At 44.3% G+C, this 26,725-nt stretch overlaps 1 protein-coding gene across 3 annotated transcripts in view; it reads left to right on the plus strand.

The window, feature by feature from the left end:
- The first annotated feature begins 9,837 nt into the window (after positions 1-9,837).
- Positions 9,838-26,725, plus strand: part of LOC141939710 (APC membrane recruitment protein 2) — an 80,627-nt gene continuing 63,739 nt past the window's right edge. Inside the window, exons 1-2 of one of the 3 annotated variants that reach the window (XM_074859974.1) lie at positions 9,889-10,902; positions 11,077-15,614. In XM_074859974.1, coding sequence (XP_074716075.1) covers positions 10,083-10,902; positions 11,077-11,954 — 1,698 coding nt within the window. In that variant the 5' untranslated portion in view covers positions 9,889-10,082 and the 3' untranslated portion in view covers positions 11,955-15,614. Of the gene's footprint in view, positions 15,615-26,725 lie in introns of those variants that run through there. The other 2 variants (XM_074859975.1, XR_012627703.1) reach the window with 2 other exon arrangements.

Consider the following 26,725-nt stretch of genomic DNA (forward strand, 5'->3'; position numbering starts at 1 on the left):
CCAAAGGGCTGGGGAATGCTTGCTCTGCATCCCGGGTATCCTACCAGCCAACTTAAACGGCCTAATCCAACATTTCTTACATACTCCTTGTGCAAATGGTGCTTCTCTGGAAACCTGTTTTGTCTGAGCAAGTAGAGCAGGAGTGGAAGCCCCAGTGATTATTCCTCTTGGTACTAATCTATTCTTAAACTGAACTGTACTCTTCAGATATTTTAGTAAAACTGTCATAAATCAACACCCACTGCTTCGTTTTACTTAGTGATGAAAAAAACGAAAAAGAGAAAACTGAAAAGCTGTCCTTTAGCTGACATTCAGTTAGAATTGATCGAGAGATCTGCTGTCAGACCAACAGCTCTTGTCAAAAATAGCCCTTTGGAAAAAACCCTCTGGTGTTATTTGTATCGTGTGTACCACACAATGCTCTTTAGTGAGAGCAGAGCATTGGAGGCCAATATTAAAAAGAGATCAGTGGAAGTGCCGTGTGGGAAATGAATCGTGTGCTTCTCCACAAGCTACCAGCATCCCTATGACTGCGTCCAACTAATGAGTTCACTGATATGTATCAAGGCATCATTTTTAGAAAGAACAAGCAGGGTCAGATTTCTTTAGAAACTCTCACAGCTCTCAGGGACTGATCCTACTAAATTCCAGGCTGCACTAAGCCTTTCCCGTGGTGTAACTTTGACCAGTCCTGCAAACTCCCAACTATCTTAGAAACTCCTCTGGTGCAAGAAACAGGCATTGCCACATGCACATACATTGAGCAATGCACATGCTTCCATTAGAGATGATGGAAAATGTTTTATTTCTGTGTAACAATGTTTTCCCCAAATGGAAAAACTGAAAACTGAAAAATGTTGGCTGGTATTTTTGGGAAAGGGAGGAAATAACTTAAAATCCACAAATGCTGAAACATTTATAGAGGGTCTGATTTGAGGAAACTTATGTGTTTTTCTCTGAATGTTTAACTTGGGCTCAGATCTTTTAGGACAGGATTTACTCCATCCATCCTTAAGCTGATATGTAAAACAGGTCAAATAAACTGTACCCTAAGAATACTTGTCTTTTGCCACACTGGAGAAAGGGGATTTAAGCTAACTAGCTGAGATGCAGCTGTTTACCCTGCAGCTGGTTAAACATGGGGAGACGAAACCTACCCTTTGGTTTGAAACACACGGAAACCAGTGGTTCCTGCAGGTTTGCAAGGCATGGCCTAGTTTTATATAGCATCTTATATGCAACCCTTCTGGAAGCTGCTGACATGCCTTATTTCAAATACAAAATATATAGTGTTTATCTGCTTAAGAGCAGCTTATATGGGAGTAGTTGCAGTTTTGGGGCTCCTGAAAAAAATCCTGACAGTGAATTCTGTCATTAGTTTTGGAAACTTGTCATAATAAAAAGCACAATTATTTCTCTCCTCTCCCACCATGTTCTAAGGCTCAGATTTAGTCCCAAAGCTTTTCAGTAATTCCCTCACAGCCCGTGTGTTTCACATGTGCTCAGGTTTCTTTTCTCTCTTTCACACTTGGCCTCTGAGTCTTTCACCTGAGCCCAAAGTCTTCCCCGTGCTACCACGGTGCTGGTACCCAGACGCTCCCACTACCTGGGGGCTGGTTGCTTCATACATTGTGAAATGAGGGGAAAGAAGGAAAGCGAGACAGAGCACTCCTGAAATCAAACTAATCATGTATCTATCAGTAATTGTACTTAAAGGACTTTTTTATCTCCAGCAGCTAAATCTAGCAATAGCCTTGCTGGTAAATTGGAGAAGTACTTCTTATTTTTCAAAAAAGCACAAGTAATATGATCACATCTATCTAGGCATCCTATTTAGGGAGGCTGAATCTTTAATAAGGGCCTGATTCTGACTTCTACATCCACTACCACTAATTAGAAGTATTTCTGCTGAAGTCAGGGGAAAGCTCTGAGATAGTACAAGGGTGAGGAAAAAACCCAGGCATCCCCAATGCGATGAAAGTTTTTGAATGCTTAACTCTCAGCAAAAATGTCCTCATCCTCCAAAAACCATTCTCAGCTGTTTGAAAAACACATTCTGACCTAGTATTCCCCATTGTCCCCCTAATCTGCTTACACTCTTCTTTGGACTTTTAATTAAATGTAGTGGGGAAGACCCATCCCTCCCATGGTCTGTCAGGTCTGCTGCAACTGCACAGCCAGGATTTTATTTTCATTTATTTTTGAAGTAGAAAAATTTAACTACCACAATCAGAAAAAAAAAATTATGTCTGGGATACTGTAAACATCCAGAGAAGAAAGGGAATGGCTGTACATCCATGTAAAAAACCTCATATTTACAGGATTTTTTTTAAACATTTCTCCTTTAAATTCAGTATATGGAAGAAAATAAGCTCTCCACATTTCCAGTAATTACAGTGCAAGTAAATCTGGGATTGGGCTGGGTTAATTCTTGGAGGTTCTAGCTACAATGTTATAGAAGGATTAATCTAGAGGGTTTTTTTTTTTAATGCAGAGGGCTAGGGCACTAACATACTATTAATTAGAAGTAAATCTGTCCCTTAGGGGACTACATGCACTGCCTGCATTTTTAATTTGTATTTAGCTTTAAGACAAATGACGGATATTTTCCCTCTTTCAGTTTCTCAGTTGCTTCCCTATTTCTCTGTAATCCTTTTGTTTTGCATTGAGAACAGTTGGATAACACAGAGATCATACTCAGACAATCAATTTTTTCAGTCTGTTGGCTGAACTGGAAAACATTCAATAATTTCCTTCGGGTTGAACTCGTGTTTTGCTTCATTTTGGGAGGGTTACTGATATTTTCGTATCTCGCTCTTTAAAACAGCAAAAATAAGCTGTTTGTATAGAAAAGTTGTTTCAACAACAAAAAAATCTTGAACTTCATGCTTTCTCAGCTCAGATTGTTTACTTGCTTTCAGAAGCCACATGATTGGTTTGCTCAACCTGAACATCCATTTCTTGATGAATATTTTTTTTTCTATAAAATTGTACCTGGAAGGGATGCTGGGGCTGAGTGACAGTAATAAAAGAAAACCTCACAGAGGCCACAGGATTCCTTTCACATACATGTGAAAAGTCAGTAACTGTTTTTTTCTTTCTTCCACATTTATATTGCAAAAGGGCACGATTATTTACCTGTTCAAGAATCTGTACTTCAGCTCGTTTGGTGTGATTTCTTGGAGATTTAGAGGACATTTTGGTTACTTAAATTGCACAGTTCTGAGGCAGGCACTTCCAAATTCTGTAAGTTTGTGAGGTTCAGGCATAATTTTCTGAAAACAGAGTCCAGGTCTCTATTTTGAGAAATGTGTCTTGTTCTGCTCACTGTACACTTCCCAGTACTGCAGCTCTTCAGCCACTAAAACAAAGTAATGACAGTTTATTATCTCCCTGAAGACTGGAGATATACTTTACAGGGACATGCACATCTCCCAGTCATGATGATCTTTGCTATCTGCACTTTGCACTGATACCAGATTTTCCCAGTGACACTTTTTCATGTGTTAATCAGACAGTTTCTGGTGAGCATGAAGCCTGTGCGGAGATGACAGTCTGATAGAGTGTTGGAAACTCACTTTATCTCTCATCTTCTACTTGCCACTCTTTATTCTTCTTTCCATATATTGCATTTTTTAGATTCCTTTAAGAACCTTTTCCCTGAGACATCCCCAAGTTTGAGCTGCCCGAGAGTGAGGGTCAGCCAGGCTCTGGACATGCTGAACGACACATTTATGCTCTTTATGCCTCTGCAGCTGGGAGGAGGGGGAGAGTTCGGTTTGCAGAAAAAGATGTGGGAAATGGTCTGACCTGGGAAAATGGAGCAAGAAGTAACAAAGCAAACAGTCTGGAGGAGGTCTTAGCTGCTGCTGCATGGGCTGGAGAGGGAAGAAGGACATATGCAGTATTAGAGGACATGGATCTGTTGGAAGGCAAATGCAAACAGGTGGCAAATGTTAGAAATCTAGATGCTTTTCCCCTGTACCTGTACAAGCAGACACTTCCCACTGATACGTGCTACAGCAAGAAAGCTCATATGGAAAATAAGAGGGATTCTTTAATGCCCCATTTCTTTTTCTGAAAATTTCTTTTGCTGTTTTTAGCTGTTCTCTTTTTTTAGTCCCAGCAGTTTCCTAAGCAAATCTTAAGGTATCAGCAGAGATCTGACATTACTTATGTCTTCCTTAATGAGCTGATTGATTTTGTAATCCAGCAAAGAGCAGCTCTTCCATTTCCTGATACTGTAATGCATTGAAGAGTTTACCTGTGCAGTAGCACACCTAACTATGTTAGAAGAAACTGCAGTGTTTGAAGTAACTTTTCAGGGAGTGGGCCTGTTTTCCCTACTAACCTGTTACTGTTCTGGGCCTCCCTGTTCTCATCCTTAAATTCTAGACCCTGGCATGGTAATTATCTATGACTTTTTAAAAGCCTGCTGACTTTCTCCCATCACCAGCTGGGATCTAGATGCAGGCACTGTGCCGACCAAAGTCTTGCAATTCACTTTCTGCAATTTAGATCCACTGCTTATCATTAGGAAGATGTACTAGTTTTAAAATGATGTAGCGTCTTCGAGGCCCATGAATTATATATACACAGCTGAAGAGAATGCTATCATCAGAAAAAAAAAGGTAAAGAACTTCAGCAGAAAATGGGTAAACTCTGGCTTAAAACTGAGCACACCCTGGGTACTACGTTGAGAGGGCTGCTCCTGACTCCCTGGAGTCACTGAAGCTACTTAGAAATGAAGCATGAAGTGAAAAATTCCTGCAGAGATCTTCAGACACCTCTGTCCTGTCACCCTGTGCTCAGTGATCCCGTTCAGCACGTGAGGCAGCCTCGAAACATCGAAAAGCTCCGGGGCTTCTTTCAAAATGAGGGACACAGTGCTTTGCTAGCTGTCACTTCCATCACTAATTCATACTTGGTGAATCCTAGGGTTTTTATTCAGTATTCATTCTGTGCCATATACTGCAGTCTCTGGGGGAACTGAGAACGTCTGCCTGGTGTAATCGCTGGGGAAAAGCAGTGCGAGGCTCTGCCGGCTGGTCTGTAATTATTGCTGCTGCTGTTTTACCCGATGGCTCCAGCTGCAGGGGTGCCCCTGTGGTTCCAGCACTCTGTAGGGCGTGAGGCTGGGACAGAACTGTGGTGCCTGTGGGTCACTGGAAAGACACCCTTGGCTGAAATGAAGAAAAGCCATGGCTTCCTACAGATCACTGCACAGGTCAGTGGTGGAGCAAAGGCTGGGAGCTGGACCAGCAGTCTGTGACAGTAACCTTCAGCAAGCAGCCCAAAAAAGCTGTAGGATATGTCCAGGGAACAAGGAGAGGATAGCCTTCACCTCAGAGTCCTTAGTTTGTATAAAAAAGTCTATACCTATAAATGCTACATGTTTTTTAAATTACCTTTTCTGAATAATTTTGTTATATAGTGTTTCTTGTCTGTTTTTCTTCATTCATATTCCTTCTAAGGATGAAAAAAATCCATGTTCAAAAAGATTTCTTCCATAGACCCTTTTCGAATTCCCTTCAGATGGAATAAACCCTCTGGTGTGGCTGCGCCGTGCAGCTTGGCATGGGATCTCTTCCACTGTGTCAGATGCCCTTCAGGCTAAGCCAGGTTGGGAGGGATGCAGTAGAAACAGCTCTCCCACCACTGCTGCTCAGCTGCCCCTTGTCTGCAGGTCATCAGGAGCTCAGAGCTGACTGTGGAGTCTCTCTGTGCTTTTAAATTTTTTTTCACTTTGCAAGGTGTCTGTCAGTCTTTCTTCCCTCTCGCCAGGAAGACAGTGTTATTACATTTTTCACAGTCAGAAGCAGACTTCCATTTCAGACCTACAGAGATGAAGAGAAGCCATAAAGAAATCCCTACCATAATTCAGGGGACTGAGTTTTAAACCTCTGAGAAAAATAGTAAGCAGTAGGTATTGCTTACATATGCTTGTGAAAGCTTCCTAGAACATAAAACCAGAAAGAATAAAAGAGGACCACATGGAAGAAAATGTCTCTGGTTCCATTTCATCCAACTCCTCACCATCCTTTTCCAGCAATCACCCTCACTCACCTTGGAAGGCCGTTCACACATATCCCATATCTTTTTACAGTTTTGCAGAAATGACACCATGCCATTTGCTTCCAGGGGAAATCCCAGCCAAAAGCAGAGGGAGCCAAAAGGGCAAGGGAATGACACTCAACTCTCTGTGTGAAGTTCCCATTACACATGAGAACACGGGCACAACAGATGTGGCAGAGAACATTTTCCCCCAGGCTTCTTGATTATACAGCACTCTGGTGTCCAAACACCCCTAGATGTAAGAGCTATTTTGCATTAATATAACCACCTTTCATCACTACTCTTCTTCAGTTAGAAGTTGGTGAACATTTTGTCTAAAGCTTTTCCTGTTGAGCCCTGCAAGGGCAGGTTGACCAAACCATGTCATGAATTCATAACAAATCCATAGATGTCTTCAGGTTAAAACAAAATAATAGCAGAAAAGATAAAATAAAAAAATGGGAATGTTTCATTTGTCACTTTCAAAATTCACTGTTTTAATATTTCATTTTAGAATGACTATCCACTTCCAGAGGTACTTCAAGGTTATTTAAATCATATTTTAAAATGTGCAAAAAAGATTGAAACCAATTGTGTAGCAAAATAATTCAATTTGTCAAAACATTTATAAATAGTAATTTCAGGTTGACCTCAAGTCACTTTCGTCCATTAACACTTGGATTTTAAGTTGACCCAAAACCAAGCTGAAAGTCCACCCTTTCCTTCATGGCTGCATATATTCACACAAAAAGAAAGAGAGCACAATAACTTGTCTGTTCCATACAGCTGTCCTCTGCCTTTTGTATCTCAGTATCTCCTTCCTTTGGTCTTAATGCTTATCAGAAGAATTAGTAAAATATAGTGAATAGTGAAATGTAGCAAAGCACCAGTATGAAAGTGCAAAAATTGGAAGTTCAGCCATCTGGCCAAGTCTTATTTATTAGCATTTTTGCCCACTTTTTCTCAAGATACATAACCAGGTTTTGTTGTCTTGGATTTCCAAAGGACGCCTGGCTCTGTGTATTTGCATTTGCACAAGAGCAATTGCTATTTTCTCTTTTTTCTCAAGTTTCCTTCATCTGTCTAAAGAGCAGAAATATTACTGAGTGATGGGGGAACTTGTGATGTGGCACAGCTGATGGAGGCACGGTCAAGGTGAGCAACTTTGATGATTCTGTGATTCTGTACTCGAGTGTGTCCAGAGAAGGGCAACGAAGCTGGTGAAGGGTCTGGAGCACATGTCGTACGAGGAGTGGCTGAGGGAACTGGGGTTGTTTAGTCTGGAGAAGAGGAGGCTGAGGGGAGACCTCATCGCCCTCTACAACTACCTGAAAGGAGGTTGCAGAGAGCTGGGGATGAGTCTCTTTAACCAAGTAATAAGTGATAGGACAAGAGGTAATGGCCTCAAGTTGCGCCAGGGAAGGTTTAGACTAGATATTAGGAAGTATTTCTTTACAGAACGGGTTGTTAGGTGTTGGAATGGGCTGCCCAGGGAGGTGGTGGAGTCCCCATCCCTGGAGGTGTTCAAGAGGCGGGTTGACATAGCACTTAGGGATATGGTGTAGTTGGGATCTGTCAGTGCTAGGTTAACGGTTGGACTAGATGATCTTCAAGGTCCCTTCCAACCTAGATGATTCTGTGATTCTGTGATTCTGTGAACTTACACCTATGGGTCAAGGTTTTGGTCTGACCTTCATGGCTTCTGGGTGTTGGGCATATTTGCAAACTGCACTCTAAAATGTAACTCACTCCTCCTCCAGTCAAAATCTTGCCTTCTGTCTCATCTGTCCTTTCCTCTGTCTCTTGCAGAAGGCAGGAGAGACAGACCTGTGAGTTGAATGATGTGCTCATATTGCTCTTATTGAACACTTGTAATTCTGAATGCAAATGGCACTTTTTATACATGAACAGAAAAAAGGACTAAATTCACTGGATAAATTATTCACAACAGATAATTCAACCTGCTCTCATGGGAGAGTGCAATGAATGTCTGATGGTGTTAAAAAAAAAAACCCAAGTAATTTTTCCAACTACTGAAGTCAATGGGAAAACCTTTTACTGACTTCAAAGGGAGCAGAACCTAGCCCTAAGCCAGAGGGCCCACATACAACTTCCCTTTTAGTGGTTCTCACTTGCATTTATAGCTAAAACCCAGACAAGCATTTATGTTTTGAGAAGCCCAGACTAATGCTGTACAGCAGAGTCAGGCTGCCAGGGCACATGCATTATTACAGCTCCGTTTGAAAGCAGGTCTGCTCTGCAGCTGTGGTGCAGACCACTGCCCCCAAGCTGAAACAACCCAGCCTCCAGAGAGAGCCAAGGTAGAGGTGTTGTTTAGCGAGTCTGGAGTTCAGGGTGGGTTAATTTGGCCAGGTTTGTCTAGTTTGGAGAAAAGGAGGCTAAGGAGCAACCTTACTGCTCTTTGAGCTTCCTGAGGAGGGGAAGTGGAGAGAGAGATGCTGATCTCTTCTCCCTGGTATCCGGTGACAGGACGTGTGGGAATGGTTCAAAGCTGCATCAGGGAAGGTTTAGACTGGACATTAGGAAGCAATTCTTTACCGACAGGGTGGTCACATACTGGAACTGGCTTCCTAGAGAGGTGCCTGTCAATGTTTAAGAGCCCTGGACAATATCCTTAATAATATGCTGCAGCTTTTAGTCAGCCCTAAAGTGGTCAGCCAGTGGGCTTAGAGGAATGTTGTAGGGCCCTTCCAACTGAATTCTATTCTATTCTATTCTATTCTATTCTATTCTATTCTATTCTATTCTATTCTATTCTATTCTATTCTATTCTATTCTATTCTATTCTACTTTGCATCTGGGATAGATTTGCAGCCAGGGAGGGGGTTGTGTCCAGGGTGCACCAGCTGCCCCAAGTGCTGTGGCTGTGCTGCTGGCCATCACCCCCGGTGGCAGAGGACTGCGGGCATGATTTGGGTGCCATGACTGTGCGCAGTGGATGTGGGGTCTGGGAAAAGGCTTGCGTGGGGGCTGCCGTCGTGCTCCCCCTCCATGGCAGGGCAGGTGAGCAGAGTGAGGGCTGGGCTTTGCCTCGGCTCCTGCCACTGCTCCCCTCTGATCCTCGTCAGGGGGGACACGTGGCCTCAGGCACCGGGGAGAAGCAGGGACACGGGGACGGTGCGAGTCGTCCTGATGAGGTGGGAGAGGGAGCGAAGGGCCGAGGGGAGAGATATTGGGATCATTTGCCTCTGCCCCTGGGGGTACGAACCTCCCGGGTTCGGCCTGGGTGTCCCATGTTTCCGCCCGTCTGTCCCTGCCCTGTGGTGCATTGTCACCTGCAGATGTGCGTTCCCCCCGCCCCCCGCTGTCTCTCGGCGCCGCATTCCCCATCGCACGGCTCCAGGCACGCACCGCCCGCGGTCCCCAGGCTGCGTGCCTGGGCCGGGAGGACCCAGCGGCGGTGCAGAACGCTCTCGTGAATAAAAGCTGAGCTCTGCCTGCCCGGCTGCACGTCTGCGGAGCCGCGACGCCCTCCCGGGGCACCCGAGCGCCTGGCTTTGCGCGGGAGAGGGGGGAGCAGAGGTGCTGCGAGCCAGCGGCGGGGCCCCGGGCTGGGCGGCAAACGGGCGAGCAGCACGGGCTCGCCCGCGGCCACCACCGCCGGGCCCCGCGGAGCCGCTCGGCGGGCGGCGGGGCGGCCTCGCCCTCGCCCCCCCGGCGGGGGGGGCCTCCCCCGGCGGGCAGGGCCCTGCGCGGCGGCAGGAGGAAAGGGTTAAGTTAAGTTATGTAAGCCCTTTTGGGGAGGGGTGGAGGCAGGGGCGCTGCCGGCGGAGCTGCGGCGGCTCAGGTTGATTCAGAGTGGGCGACGGCGGCCTGGCGCAGGCCCGCGGCGGAGGAAAAGCGGCTTATCGCCCCCCCCCCTCCGCCCCCCTCCGGGTTGCCATGGAGACGGACGGGCGGCGGCGGCGGCGGCGGCGGGGCTGTCAGTGAGGGACCGCACCGGGCACCGGGGCGGCGGCGGAGGGGAGGCCGCGGCGGCGGCAGCGGCGGCGGCGGCAGCGGCAGACATGGACTCGCACTGCGACTGTGCCGAGCCTCCGGCCGCCGAGCAGCCGTCGGGGAGGATTAACAAAACCGCCTTCAAACTGTTCAAGAGGAGGAAATCCGGGGGCACCATGCCGAGCATCTTCGGGGTGAGGAGCAAAGGCGGGGAGGGGAAAGGCGCCAGCAAAGCGGGGATGGTGCGGAGCCGGACGCACGACGGCTTGGCCGACGCCGTGCTGGAGAGCAGCAAGAAGGAGGAACCGGGCGGCGGTGACCCGCAGAGCAAGGAGGCGCAGGGCCGGCCGGCCGGCAGCCTCGGCGTCTCCCCCGGCAGCTCGGTGGCCAAGTCGCACAGCTTCTTCTCCCTGCTGAGGAAGAACGGCAGGGCGGAGAACGGCAGGGCGGAGAGCGCGGAGCAGCGGGCTGGCGGCAGACAAAAGAAGGGGCTGAAAGGGATCTTCAGCAGCATGCGGTGGCACAAAAAGGACAAAAATGGCAAGGAGGAGAGGGGGGAAGCCTCGGAGATCCAGGCCGGCCTTATTATGCCGGGGTCCTTGACTGCCAGCCTGGAGTGCATCAAAGAGGAGACGCCGAAACCTTTGTCTGAAACTCCGAGCAGCGCAGGAGACAGCGCGGGGCTGGAACCGCCGCGGGAGAAGCGCGGCGGCGAGGCGCTCGCCTCGCCCGGGGAGCCCGAAGCGGGCGGCGGGGAGCCGCGGGCCAGCAGCCCCCCGCCCCGGGAGGACCCCGCCGCGGCTGGACGGCGACCCGAGGAGCTCTGCCGCCAGCGACCGGAGCCGGGCGCCGGAGAGGTTGGGACTGCGAAGGATGCGGCCATAACAGGTGACATTCCAATAACGACTATCCCCCCTGTTGAACCTCACTGTGATAGCGGCCAAGAGACGGCAGCCGCCCCTGACCCTTCCTCTGTTGATCCACCCTCAGAGCAATCGATTGATCGTATTTGTTTGATGTTTGCTGACGTGACTTCACTGAAAAGCTTTGACTCTCTTACAGGCTGCGGAGATATTATTGCGGACCATGAGGAGGATGTGGGCGGCGGGAGTGGCGGCTGCGAGAAGAGCACCCCCGGGGCCGGCAAGCTGGGTGCCTCCAAGAAGCACCCCACCATGGTGGCCTACCAGGGAGGCGGGGAGGAGATGGCCAGCCCGGACCAGGTGGATGACACCTACCTGCAGGAGTTCTGGGATATGCTGTCGCAGACAGAGGAGACCCAGACAGAAGGAGGAGGAGGTGGAGGAGGGACAAAGAAGCCCGAGGGGTTGAAGGAGAACCGAGGTACCGAGGGGGCCCAGAACAAGGTGGTGTTGAAACGTGGTGGCCTCCACCAGATCCCCATTCACCTCAACCACAAAGAGGAGCAGAAGGGCAGAGAGAAGGAGCAGCACGAAGGCATCCCGAACAGTGACGAGGGCTATTGGGATTCTACCACCCCTGGTCCTGAGGAAGATAGTTCCACAAGCATCCAGAAGGAGACCATTCCCAGGGACAGCTACAGCGGGGATGCTCTCTACGACCTCTACGCAGAGCCAGATGAGAACCCACCAGCGGGGCCTGCGGATGAAGAGGTCACCTGCGTGCCACGCGCCAAGCCCGTGTCTCCAATAACGACCACATGCTCACTGAGAACACCCTCAAGCTCAGTGAAGGACTCCAAGATACCCATCAGCATTAAACACCTTTCGTCGCATGCTGCCAGTCATGGAGCAGACGCCAGTAACAGCCATCACATCGCACACCATCACCTGGCCAAAAGCGAGATGCACCGAACAAAAATCCCTGTCTCTAAAGTACTGGTACGTCGGGTCAGTAACAGGGGCTTAGCAGGCACAACGGTGAAAGCTGCCGCGTACCAGGACAGTGCCAAAAAGTAGCTGAGTAAGAGGGGGATACAAACAGCAAGGTCAATGTGTGAAAGTCTGTGTAGGAGACCAATGAACTAGTTTTGCATCACCTGAAGAAAGGCACCTAAAAGGCTTACATCACTGTACTCCATGGGCCTGCACTTCTGAATCCCTTCTTACTAGACTGTATGGCTGAATATAAAAAGTTGACTTATTTTCGAGCACTTTTTTTTTACATTTGTATCATTTTTCTGCAGCACTAAACACTGGGGAGGTTCATTTTTACATGCCTTTTTGGAAGCAGGACTTGGATTATGAACCTAAATGAGCATCCTTCCTCATGCAAAGCAGTGCCATGAGTTCTTCAAGGGAACAGAGTTACAAAAGGAGCAACACGAGAGGTTCTCCAATACACTTCTCTTTTAATCATTTCTGGGGGAGGAGTGGAGGGTGGGTGCCTGGCTCCAAAAATGGTGTTTGCTCTACAAGATGTTGGAAAAAATGCCAAGCAAAAAACAACCAACCTAACAGGTATTTTACCTGCTGTAGGAACAAGAGCACTGCTCAGCAGCAGACTTGATTGACTTGTGTGCAGTAGCTAACTAAGGAGTTAGGTGGACTTGTCTAACAGGAAAACATACTTTTGTTTGTCTGTCTGTCTGGTTGGTTTTAATCTGGTCTAATGTAAATGGATAAAGGAGACACCTGAAGTAGGTTCAGATGTTTACATCAATACTTGTCCAATAACACATACAATCAGGTTCAGGGAAACATTTTACTAAATGCCAATATATACACACTGTTCACATTTATACAGTAACTTGCTTGCCATGTGTAAATATATACATATTTTAGCAGATTTACTCAATGCTACAGATTTTTTATAAAAAGAAGAAAATCACCATCTGTATTATCTAGAGTTTAAGCAAGAGTTAGTTTTTATAGGTAGATAATTTTACAGTTCTAAAATGGTAGAACTTTGTGTAAGTACCTTAAATTAGAGCAAAACTCTGTTTTGTATGGGCTCATGCATCCCCAGATAAGTAAGTCTGAAGTGCTGATTTTATTCCAGTGGCGCATTCTGTGGGTCAGGCTGAGGTTCTGACAGCATTGCCACTGCAAACCTCTATTTTCAGGGGTTTAGACAAAGTTGCTCTGGGCTTAAACCTTACAGAGAAGGAACCCAGGAAAGAAATGTGTTTTTTAATTATTATTTTTTAAAATATATAAAATTAGTTTTTGACTATTTAAAAAAAGTTTGGGTTCTCGTTGCTTTTTATTTTCATTCTTAATAACGTCAGAATAATTTTACTTTTAAGAGAGAAAAAGAAATATGGTAAGTTAGTGGTACATAAAATGGTCTGATGAGCTTGGATCTTATGAGAAATGTATTAATGGCCAGAACATTTTTCAATAGTGGCTACTGTACATGGGCATTGACAACATTTCAAAGAAATTTAATAGGGTTTTAATGTGCCTGAGGACATATTTTTATGATACACTGAAAAAGCTCCAAAAATTACTGAAGTCTAAAGGTAAATGTTATGTATTTACAAAATATTTTGATATGAGTATTTAATCATCAGACCACAGTTAATATAAAATATATGCTCCAGTGTATCTGAAAAATAATATACATTTTAAAAATATACATGTCTATATTATGCAGAGAATCCTAAATTCACATCATTGAAGCTAATGGGTCTGATCTTACATAGTAGTTGGTTTTATTGTCTCTTAAATTGAAAGAAAAAAAGGAAAATAAATATACAGAATATACATTTGAAGGATATTAAGGTTATAGATAAACCATAAAAAGCCAGGAAATACCATAATAAGAATTGTATATATGTATATGTGTGGTTCACTGGGGAAATGACATTATAGTCTCAAGGGTAAAATTGACATCTAGTTCTGAAATTACTGCAGGATTTAATACCAAACTGCAATGCCCCAGTGAATAGGGAGAAAGTGTTAGTGTTCCTGATCAGTCCTTGTTTTCATGGTTTGAGTAAGAACCTTAATACACTTCAAAGAAGATTATTTTATATGTTTTCTTTCTAATGTGTATGTGTGTGGTTTTCTACATGCCTACTCACAGAGACGTGTTGTACATATGCATGTGTAGTCGGAACGCACCTCCTCCTAGGGTACGTGCACCTGGGCAAAGGCACACACCCATGCACACTTGCACTCAAATGTGAACAGAGCCATGCGTGTGCGCTCCCACGCACAGGCTGAGGGGATGTGCTGTAGGTCTGTCTACAAACACGCTGTCAGTGATTTCCTTTGCCTAAGAAAGGGATTTGCATTCGGCCTGACCCTGCCTGTACATTTTAGAAAGTTAAATCTGATATACCCTCAAAAGGATGAATGTACAGAACATGGAATATTATCCCGGTCCTCAGCCCTAAACCTAACATTCCTTTTTCTGTTGTTTTGTTTTCGTTTGACTGTAAGGGACACATCTTTCCTTGCATGACAACTCTGCAGAAAAATCATAAATCCCTGTTTTGTTGTAAGGACAAATTGGGCAGAGAGATTCTATAGGGTACTGGAAGTTGAGAGGGAGGGAGGATGTGGTGAGCTTGGGGTAGTACCATAAAAACTGGAAGCACAGAGTACAGGTAGTAGGAGTGGTGCATCTTTAAAACCGCTAGAAGATACTAGCTACCATCTCTACAGGACTTGTGTGTGGCAAATTATTCATCATATGCATTTTGTTTGCATTGTGGCATGTCTGTATTGAGAAACCAATAGAGTGACACTAGACTAGCTCCCTCTCACGTAATGACTAACACGAATCATCATTAAAATGCTTTGGCTTCCCTTCATTTTTCTCTCTCTCCTTTGTTTTGTGCCCCGGTTTTCCTCCGTCCCCTGCATGCTGGCGGGCGGCTTCCTCCTCGGTGCTAATCCCCGGTGCAGAGCAGGAGGCCCTGGGCTGGCAGCCGGGGATGGGGTGGGAGGGTGGCTGTGCCGCCAGCTGAGGCCAGGTGCTCCCCAGTTGCCCTCTCAAGCTTTCTATTGCATACCCAGTGTAAGTACATTTTGCAAATCTCTTGGCGGTTCGTTTGGCTGCTTGCTGTGTACATATTTTAAGGACAATCATATCCTTAAAAGGAAAATGGGAAAGTAACTTGTAGTAGGGCGTCAGTATTTTGAATCATTGCGACATACTGACGTTGATTCAGGGTAATGGTTGTGTGAGAGTAAAAATACAATTTAATGCTCAAATTAACTTTGTATTTATAGAACTCACTTTTGTCTTTAAGCCATCTATGTTTTTTATTTCAAAAGGTAATAGAAAATTTAATATTTACTAAGGCTTTCAATTTTCATGGAAATATATTTGTATAACTCCACACAATGCTTAAAACAATCTTTGGAAGGAGGTTCAAAGGCTTTCTTTAGACCTATATTTAATTCCTGAAAGATCCCTGTAAAATACTGTGAGATGCCTAAGAACAAACAGTTAATGGCTTTGCTGGATTTAAAGGCTGAGACGTAAAGAGGTAATAGTCCTGAGGCATTCTGTGGTGGTTTGCATTCTTATTTATGTTACCCTGTTCAAGCATGTATTTTCCTTGGTTTTGTTAGGTATCAAGGTAGAAATGGTGTTCTAAGTCCCAAAGATAACATTCCCAATGCTGTCATCATTTTGATTTTCTTAAAGAATACTTTTCTTCATATGTTTCATTTGTTATTTTGTAGTGTGATGCTTTGTAATTATCAGCTTGTATGTCATTCATAAAGGATTTTATAGATCAGGACTTGGCATTTAGTTATATGTACTCTTTGCACTTTCAGGTCACTATTGGTAAATTTTGTATGTTCTTAGGATATTTCTATATATTGCATAGTATTTTATAGCTATCTACAGTGATTTCAGTGGTATACATTCCTGTCCTATATATCAGCACAAAATGTTTCCTTTCGGTAGCATGAAATGTGGACTTTTGTCATGATAGGAGTTAATTTTCCTATACTATATATGTGGCCTGCAACAGACAGAAAGGGTCTTATTTTCCCTGTAGTGCATATGCATTTTGGTTTTGCCAGTAATAGGACTCAAACACACATAGCAGATTTCAGAAGAAATTTCATGACTAGAATAAGAAAAATCTATGTTCAGTCTTATTCCATCAATCACCAGCATTTTCTTCATCCACTGTGAATATCCTCAACGCCATTCAGGGTAGTAGAGGACTGAATTTTTAAAATTACATGCATAGATGTACACTATGAAAATTAATTCACTGATTATTTTTTAATGAATCTTACTAAATTATTTATCTAAGCTAAGCGAATATTGCACCAAAGTCTTCAAAACGTCTGAAACAGATGGCATTTTCAGTAAGATGCTGTAAGTGCAGATGAGCCAAATTAACAGGCTTTGCTTAGCAAAGCAAAACCTTGTTTCTTAAATTTGTAGTACTGACTGAGCCTGCAGATCAAAGGGAGCCATTGATTCTGCTACATAGCCATGCTCGGAGGTTTCATTTTCCATGCTGTAATGGACTACTTTCAGAAAAGGCTTTTCAGCAAGATAATGGTATGAAAGAGACAGTTCACAGTAACAATAGCCACTTACAAGGCAGATGGTTATCTAACAGCCACAATGGGGGACTCTAAGCAAGGTGGCCTGAAAATGTATTTTCATAGTTATTGATATGAAAGGCTGAGGCATCTGTCTTGGAAAAACAAATTGACACCGACTCAAAGATGCTGCAGGAACGAGTCTGGATAGAGTTTACACATGACAGCTTCTGCAGGGTTTGGTTGTTTATTTTGGCTTTTTTTTTTTTTTTTCCTTTTATTGTGTTTATGTTTTCATTATGATGACATAACCCCATGTGTCTGAGCAGAATTGCACAACAACTGACTCTTCTGAGATTCAGTGCTGAGACTACACTGTCAGTTGTCTTCAGTGGCTGGGGATGGGTTCCTGCTGAACATTCATTCCTCCCTTGCATTGAGGGAGGGGAAGAATGGGATTCCCTTGTCGTTGAGTCCAGGTGCTATTTACTGTGAGGAGAAGGTATCTGAATCTGTCTTGCTGTTTGTGTTCAGGGGACAGTTTATTTTTAATTTGACTCACAGGAAATTTTTAGCTTATCATTAGCTCACATCTTGTCTTCCTCGTGAGCATCTCAGCTAGGAATGGTCAGCATTGATTTGGTGTTTCCTAGGTCCATTTCATGTAGAGAGAAATGGAAGAACTTGTCATACGCAAAGGAATAAGAGCTATAACCATTCAAGCCACGTTCTGGGGGCCTTTATTCCTGCAAAAGCAGGTTGTTAAATCTCTTCTTGTCTTAGAGAGCTTCTCCATGCAAAACAGTGAGTACTATTGCCTGGGATTCCCTTTTTTTCCTCTCTATGTCTCTCATTCCCTCTCAGCCATGCTGCAGTTGCTTGGGAGACTGAGATTTTTGATCTAGCCTTCCAGCAGAGAAGCTGCTGCCAGTGTGTTCTTCAGGAGGTCTTTGCTCCTACTTCTCGGTGCTGAAAAAATTAATTCACCTTCAGAACAAGCAGCAAAGATATTTAAAATGGAGATATCTGCTGTGTGATCTCATACACGTGGGTGAAGATGTTGAGTGGTATTTTGCATAGAGTGAAATACATCCCTCCACTTTTCCTGTTGTGGACAATTTAGCAAATTTAGCAGGGAAGCATGTCACTCTTGTAGGAAAGCGCAGAAGCTGTTATGGAGACTGTGCCCAGAATTTCTTTATCTTTGGTAAGAACTGCTTTTCTTTTTCCTTTCTGTACATATTAAATAAATAGAACCAAAGCCATGGTGGAGAGAGGAAAAGGTTATGCACTTCACAGGACAAGGAGTTGAAACTGCTAGGCTGAAAGGCTTCTTGTAGCAATGGTTAAAAGAAGAAGATTGCTTTGCCTACTTCAACATCACATCCAAGCAATGCTCTGCTATAGAAGCTAGTCCAGATAATGGCCACAAAGTTAGAAAACTGTCATTTGCCGACATGACAATCTCTTTCCAAGGTCCAGTTCTTCAGTGGCAAAGCTTCCACTGACTCCAGTTAAGAACTGGCAAAGGTCCTTAATCTCTTAATCTTAAGGAAATAGGAAGTGTTTCTTAAATAAGTCTTCCTTTTTTTTTTTTTTTTTTTTAAAGATAAACATTCAGGTGATTGTGCAGTCTTTTATATTACTGTAGTAGTATTTTCATTGATCTGAATGCAAAACATGTCTTTCCATTGTTTTTCCATCTTAACAAGCAGCCACTCCCGCATGTAACTCCAGTGCTCAGCGTGTTTAAATTACAGCTAACACAATCACTGCCTTCCTTAATTTAACTCGTGAAGGCAAAAACAGGACCAGATCCTTTCCAGAGTGCTAAAACCCTTGCTTATTGTGTTGTTGTTCATGTTTTTTGATACGGTAACTAATGATGTCTCCCTTTAATTATTACACGGCCATGTTTTAAATCTGTTTTTAGGGAGAATGGTATGTAGGGACTGAATGGTAAGATCTTTAACATATTTTTGTTATTTTGGATGATGTTGTATCAAAACAGTTGCTATTTCAGTATCAGGTTGTTTCCATGGGCTTTTTATGCAGATGCATTGGAAGCTTTGAACATAATGTGCTCATAAAAGAAAATTTGCTGCATCTGCTTTGAATTAAGCCTGACCTTAAAATGTAAAAGCTACACATCTGGTGATGTTTCTTGGTTAATGGCAGCAGAGGGGAAGATCTGTCCCAACTCACCTGCACCCTGTGGACTGGGGGAGCAAGGCACAGTCACAGGCAGAATTTGCTGCTTGACCCTGCCATGTGGTCCCAGCAGAGGGGTGCGGGGTGTCACCATGTGGAGGTGTCTGCCAGATTGGACAGCAGCAGGAAAAGCCAGGGTGGTGGTGATGTGCTGGGGTGGGAGGGTTGATAGGGTGACTGGGAGGTGGGATGAAGGCAAGGGATGGACCTCTGGTTCTTGTGGAGAAAGAGAGTTAAACTATAAAATCTGGCCTATAAAATCTGGCTCCTTTTTTTCTTGCATTGATGCTCAGATTGCTGTGTTACACTGAGTTAGGAGCCAGACTGTGTTGAGTCTGGGTGTGCTGAAGCCAGTGCTCCTCCTGGTGTACTACAGTGTGACAGCTCTCATCAACACCTGAGCAGTGCTCAGTACCTTCGTTTCTGAGGGAAGTTTTAGCACAGAGACTTCCACAAATCCCCCGTAGCCCAGCACCGACCCATGGCATCTCGCTGCTCTTCCATTCTCATTTTGCCAGAGGAATGTGAAGACCCAAGCCCTTGGCAGGGTGGTGAGCACTGGCTGCACCCTTGCAGCCCAAGGGCAAGTGGGGAGGGAGTGTAAGACACACTGTGCAGCAGCATCACCAAGTCCTAGGTAGAGTGCAAGTAACTTTCTGCAGCACGAGGGAGCAAGACTAAAGCTGTTGCCTTTGTGTAAAATTGAAGCAAACCCTCTGCTATGGGACAGATTGCAACAGCTGGACAAGATCTCAGTCCACCAGTATTCCCTCTGAAATCAGTAGATCTATTAGCAGTGTTATTAAGATTGAGTGAAGATCCCATCATTTGGCCACATCTGAATTTTCCTTGCTATGTTTGTCAGCAGTCTGTCTCAGCAAAACTCTAGTGTTGAGGCTTGTGGCCCTGTTGAAATGGGGGATCAGGTATGAACGTGGTTGGTGGAAAATACAGATTCAGTAAGTCCAGAAAACACAGCATGGCTTCAGTCTTTTATCACAGCCCAACTCTACTTAAATATCATGGTGTGTCTGAGGAAAACATAGCAGGGACTGCTCCACACTGCATCTGAAAACTGATGCTCTCGGGGTTTTTCCTACGTGCTGAAAGGGACAAATGTGTCCTGTTACAAGTCACTTAAGGTGTTTCTGTAAGACGTGTTATAGCTGACAGATCACTGTTAGTTACAATTTTTCCTTGTATTTTTGTGTCAGCCACCTCCAGTAAGGTAGCATATGACCTATTCAAGATAATGAGTGAGTAAAGCCAGAATTCCCCACTCTTCTTCTTATCTAAATGGTTTGCTAATAATCTGGCGAGTCTGTGTGCACCAACTTTTTCTTATTGAAAGCTCACATCACTGCGGGGGGCGGGGATGGTGTTTTTATAACAGACTGTTAGACACACTCTACTCCTTTCCACCTCTACAAACTTTGATGAGTATGTGTCTCTTCAAATCACTGTATTCTTAACATATTTACAACCTAACTGATAGCAATAGATGTATTTCTTCCCTGGCAGTTCACAAGGATATACTAATCAGTGTTTATTATATTTTTAATTCTGTAAATATTTATTTTGGTACTCTGTGTATTTATTGGCACTGATTCTGGTGTTTGCTTGTGTCATTGTAAATGTTGATGGTTTCAATAGTCTTGCTTCTAATGAATGTAAGGAACTCAGACTAACTGCACTTTTCTTCCATTCAAAAATCTTACAGTGAAAAATATTCCCACTGTCATATTATGTGTTATAATGAATACAGTTAATAAAATCAGTTGTCACTTTTCATTGATGATCGTGAAGGTTACTTTTTGATGTTCGAGCTAGAGATAGAGCCTATCTATTCAGTGCAGTGGAAAATACTAGGCTTTTGAAAGAAGACATTAGGGAATTATGTCCTCAAAATAGCATAAAAGAGAATACTTGGGCATGTGTGCACTTTCATTTTTATGTAGAAATGCCTTTAGCAATTTTACTAATAACATCATAGAATAACTAGACTAAATTTGTTACTTAGGGGAGGGGTTCATTTTTTTTTCCTCCCCTTTAAACCACTTAGACAATGAAAATGGACCAAGTTTCATTCTGTTTTTCAAATCAGCTTTGCTTCCTGATTCTCGTGGTCAGGAAGCCAGCAGGGAAGCTGGTTCTCTTGGCACAAATTGACTTTGGAGTTGCAGTTTGGTGAGACAGCTAGAAAACGCAGTCTGCTGTAAGCTACATTCCCCACCTTTAAAATGGGGACTTGACTGCTATGACTATGAAGTGACATTTATTGGAACCTCTGTTCTAATTTTCTGTACCTTTCTTGCATTTAGAAGATGAATGAAGCATTTACATCAGTCTAGTTTTAATCCATAAGTTTATTTACTTCTCTTAGCTAAGTAGCACTGCCTTGCTAAGGGTTCTCCCATGTTACTACTTGTTCATGGAAGATGCTGAACCAGCCAGAATATCAACTGGAATAAAATCTGCTCAAAAGTTTTCAATGAACAACAAAGCAAAAGGTATGAAAAGCTCATTATGCAAGTAAGGAGCAGGACATGGTGACACAGTATAAATTGATCCTATGTTGACAAAAGTATAAGTCCTCTTTTCAATAGCTGGAATGAGGCTGAAGAAATGTTTTCCCAGTGATTTAATGCACAAGCAGTTTTACATTCAGGCCTTCTCAGCCTATGTCTCCTATTGCATGTTCATGTCTTTTATCCTATGCATCTGGAAGCAGAAGAGTTGTAGTTTAAATTATTCCCTGCTGCAGAAGATTGCCTAGTGATTACCTTGCTTGTGTCCAAGTATAGTTACTGGGATTTTGGGGGGCAAGGGTGTTGCAATGAAGTGCAGGGCAAAAGGACAGCAACCTCATGCATCTTGATAACTGTAGATCTGTGTGTTGCAGCTGTTAACACCTTCCACAAAACCAGACTACAGTAGCCTGGCAGATCTACTGTGACAGAGAAAATTGAAAAGTCTCCTGAAACCAGGAGACTTGGCCCAAATACTCTTTTTGAAATAAAGATGAAGAGACTGAGTTTCTAATATTGAATTAAAAGTCCCTTCCCAATTTAAACCAAGATCAGTCATTCCTGTCAGTACATGTGTATGATTTTCATGGCCACCTTACTGGAAAAGTGTTTGCACTGGGATTGATGACCTGGAAATCTCCCTGTGACCCATTCGTTAAAGATGAATGCTCCATGCAATTTGCAAATCTATCAAGCAAGAAAGAGAAGAGAATATTCTTGACTCCTAATAATTGCTAAGGAGTACTGGCAAGACCAATGGACCAGTCAACTGACTGTGAGTGAGTATTAGTCTCATTTTAAATCCTTGCCCTTGAATCATGGTATTTTTCCCTTTTAAAGTGATCATACAGGAGTTATTTACTAGGAGCTCACATTGAGCAGACGCCTGCTCCTACCTACCACGTTGCACATCTGCTTCCAATTAAAACCATTCCACAGTGCCCTGAGGGGGATGGGAAAGAGGCTCAAAGGTTCTGCAAAGGGTTATTTCAGCAGCCATGGATGCTGCTGTGGCAGCTGAGAACCTGCTTCATCTCTAATGACACATCACTCCTTTTGCTCTGCAAAGACCCTTAGCACTTGGCTCAGATATTCAGTTAAACCCTGGGAACAGGAGGTCTCCTGTTCTGACTAATGAAGGAAACTTGTCCTTGACCAATATGTGTTTTTTCCAGCTTAAGAAAAATGAATATTTTTAAAAATAGATGGAGTCCCATAGCTACTATTCTAAATAGAACAAGACAAATGCAAGGAGTCTGTTGAAGTACGACTCCCCACAGCTACTCCAAAGACTAACAACCAACCCATGCTGATGCTGCGTCCTTATGCAATGACCCTTCACAAAGTGGCTCTCCCATGTGAATCCCAGGTGAGAGCCAAGGGTTGCTACCAGAGGGGAAGGGAGGTCTTGTGCTTTCCGACAAGGCACTGGTCCTGATCAGGGTGGTCTGAGTCCCTCTTCCACCACTTCCTTTCCAGGCAGTTGTGACCTGATTTATAGAAGGCTGCAGGTATGACATTTTGAAGTCCGGTCTACAAAATCAGCTGCACCTAGCTGTGGTGTTGCTCAGAACTTGTGGTCTGAGGTTTTATGATAAAATTTCACTATTGCTTAAGTGCCTGCACCAGGCAGGCTCAAAAGCGTCAAGTGGCTGGGTCTGCTCTCCCATGTGTCACAGTGGGAGTCACGGATAGGCTCTTCCTCCAGCCACATCAGCCTTCTCTGTTGGTGTCGCTTGAAATGCATATATCCCTTGGGCAGAGGAGAGACTTGAACAAAGATCCTCCGGGTGAAGGTCCCAAATGAGCAGGGGTTGGTGGGTTAAAAGTGCGACAGCATCACAGAGGTGGTGGGAGAGGTTGAGGCAGCTGAACCTAGGGCAGCCAGAAGCCTTGCAGGCAGCAGTGTCCTCTCCTGCTTCCCAGGGAGATGGTTGCCTCCAGGGCACCTGTGTGGCTCAAGGTGCTTCAAGAACATATTCAGCTGTAGGCCACCCCAGTGTGGGAACAAATGGTGCTGAGCTCCTTGCATGGAGCTGGGAACATGCAGGGTGACACGCAGAATGCAAAGTAAACAAAAATCCCATGACTGAACAGTATTTTAAGGACAGAAATTATGCTAAATCTGTTCTGTTTCTGCCCAGCTCCATTTGTTCACCTGTAAAAATGAAAACACAATCTAATTTTGCAACAAAATAGATTTGAATAAATAAAGGCAAATGTGTCTTAGTAAATATGAGTAGTGAAAAACCCGCTCTTGATTATGGCTGTGAAGATACTGGCCACAATCTAAAGTGGACATGAAAAAAACATCTGTTCTACAAAAATGATGTATAGAATCAGAAAAATGATGGTAACAAAAATCAAATTGATTGATCTGAGTATTTCTTAAGGAAAAATAGAGACAGATAAGAATTCAACTAGTCTTGGTCTGTCTTTACAGTAGGGATATATTACATCTACATCTGTCTCTGGGTTTCTACCCTTCACATGCTGCACTAATAGATTTTGTTTACTGACAGATAACAAATCGTACAAAAATGCAGCACTTACAGTGAAGAAATCAGTCCTGCTACTCTTTTGCTTATAGATGTCTTTTTTGCCCGGTGTTAACAAATTAAGCTTTTGATCCTTCCAATTAGACCATATCCAGTCTTTATCATGCCACATTTAGGGTCTGATTACGCAGCTGCTGCATCTGAACAGCTTCATTCAAATCAGTAAGAAATGCTCATATGCAGCAACTGCAGAAATGGTGCTTGCATCCTTCGCAGAGTTGCCTATTGCTGCTTTCTCAGGAGCTTAGAATATTTATGCCTATCATCCCTACACGATGTTGAATTTGCCTGTTTGGGTTTTTTCCTAGGGTCTGATAGAAAACTCTAGCTATAGATAGAAAACCCTAACCATAAATCTGCAAGTTTTATGAGAAAACAGTTGGACTAGATTACAAAGCTAAGTTCACTTGTATGTGCTGGATCTTAATTCTCTCTCAGGATGTAACATGTATTCAGACTGATTTAAAATAAACGACTGTATTGGAAAACAAAACAGAGATCAGAGCACAAGCATAAAGGCAAATGTCAGCCCCTGGCTCTGAAACGACTGGGACCCTCAACCCGAGCTATGAAACCTTACATTTCTGCCTCAGCACAGGCAAACACACAGCACTATTTATAGCACAGCCTTTTACTACCCTTCTGTCAGAATAGGCTTCATCGGAGGATTTACATGACTAACCAAAAGCAAAAGCCTTTTGTACTTTGTTTTCATAAGAGAAGGCCAGTGTGAAGCTGGTGTTCACTGGACTGAATTACAGAAAATATCAGTTACTAGAAAACCAGTTACTAATTCAAAGGCATGTGTTACCATGGCATAGGTCTCTTCTTCCCTCTCCATGGCCCAGATTTAGCACCAATGATGGGAGCTTAGTGAAAGCTCAAAAAGAACGGTTCTTACCTCTGTAAAATAAAATGCATAGTCAAGGAAGACCACATGTTTTCATGGCAACGAAGGAGTAAAGGGTTAAGAACTAGGAGATGGCTCTGAACCAATAAACAGCACAAAAGACTCCTATTAGCAAATCAAGAGCCCAATGTTCTCTCATTTCCCCCTTGTATCTTCAATTAAACCCTTTGGGCCACAAAGTTACTATTCCTGCCAAGGCCAACAATCAGCATGAGGTGATTATTTTAGATTCTGCTACATACCCTGAAGTCTCGTGAAAATGAGAACCAACCCTCCCTTCACCCTCTGATATGATTTCCAGGGCAAGGCAGGCCCATCAGCTAGTCCCTGTCCTTTCATCTTGCTGTGCCAGCTGCAAGCACCGAGGCTCTCTCCGGAGGTGCCACTTTCTCACAGATGCGTGACTCTTCCTGCCTTCCAGATGGCAGTGGGCTTCTTAACAAGATCCCTGATTTCTCTTTCCCCCTTGAGATTTCATTTCAATGCTACTTTGTCACATCTGTTTTTCTCCAGTTGGATGATGTGCAGGAGCACAAGATGTAATGCTTCTTCAAGAGGTTACCAACCTGCGGCTCCCGTGACCATTTCAGACCTCCCCGCTTCAGAAGTGCCTCCATGCAACGAATCACTAATGCTCTGGTGTGCTAGTGAGAGCCCCTGCCCCAGCTGCTGAGCAGAGGTAGAGACCACTTTGTTGAGGTTTGCAGGCTGCTTGTTTCCTTGTCTTGTTCAGCATCACTGAACTTACTCTTTCTTCCCTAGAGCTTTTCCACAGGGCTTCTCAAGGCTCCCCAGCACTGTTACAGGGCTGTTTAACATGGCTTGGGAAGGAGGAGAATGGCTGGAGAACAGGGCAGGGAATTGGAGTCAGACTGTGATATCCTTTCACATGTCCTCTGTGACCTTCAGTGCAAAACTCCACCTCTTTGCTTTTTCCACTTCTAAATGGGGGTTGTGATCTTTCTACAGGAAAGGTTTCATGTGGCCAAATCCTTCACATTTTACTCCACTGCATGTGAAGTGATTTGAGACATGGGTAGGGGCATGGTGCCACAGCAGCACTCTCTCATTCCCCCCATCCTGCCCAGATTTACCAGTGACAGATGTGACCATAGCCTAAATGAGAAGAGGGGAGGAAAAACCCTCTTTCCCATATTTTTTGCCCAGAATGGCAGTAGTAAGTTCTCAGGGTGAGAATTTGGCGAAGAGGGGCTGTGGAGCTGCCTTCCTATCTCCCTGGCTATAGTGCTGATGCCCCTGGAGCTCTGCAAATGTGGGATTAAAGAGCTGGAGAGGAAGGGTGTCAAGGGGAATCAGCAGCATCATGGAGCAGCGGGAGAGGGGTGTTATACCCCACTGAAGCTCCACAGTGGGGATCCTTCCCCTGTCAGGGGCAGGAGAGGGAGAGATGTGGGGGCTAAAACATCTTGGGCCTCTTGATTTATCTGTCCTTAGACCTGGCTACAGATACTGTTGCCATCAGATGGCCTTTCTGCAGTGTCCTGCACAGCTTTGACCTGCTCGGGGCTACAGACTCTCCACTTTCATGAAACTAATTGAGAATCACCAGAGTAGGAAGTAATACTAGTCATAAAGAGATGTTCTGCTTCCTCCCTCACTTCCAGTTTTCTACTAGGGATGGCAGCAGTAGTTATTCATTGCTCCCACCATGCAGCCAGAGTACAGCCATCCTTGGGATGTGATGATCCAGGCATTGAGCCTCACAGAGCGATGTGGTGCCATGGCTCTGGAAAAGGGCAGTGTAGGAACTGATACATTGGCTGAACTGGTGACCCATCTGATCAAGCAGTCTGTTGCTGTCCACAGCTGCCAGCAGAGGACACACGAAGATGCTATTGTGGATAATTATGGAGTGTCTGTTTGGCAGAAGAGGTACCTTCGTAACTTCAGGTAGCGATATGTTTTGATGAAAATTGTTTGTATGGCTCGTTACCACTGAGGAAATGATTCCCACATGCATAAATATTCACTTTTAGTGAATCTTTCAAGGTTCTTTACTTCAGTAATATCCTGTGGCTACGAGTTCCACACATT

The sequence above is a fragment of the Strix uralensis genome, chromosome 2, assembly GCF_047716275.1.
Source record: "Strix uralensis isolate ZFMK-TIS-50842 chromosome 2, bStrUra1, whole genome shotgun sequence".
In the NCBI taxonomy this organism is placed as follows: Eukaryota; Metazoa; Chordata; class Aves; order Strigiformes; family Strigidae; genus Strix; species Strix uralensis.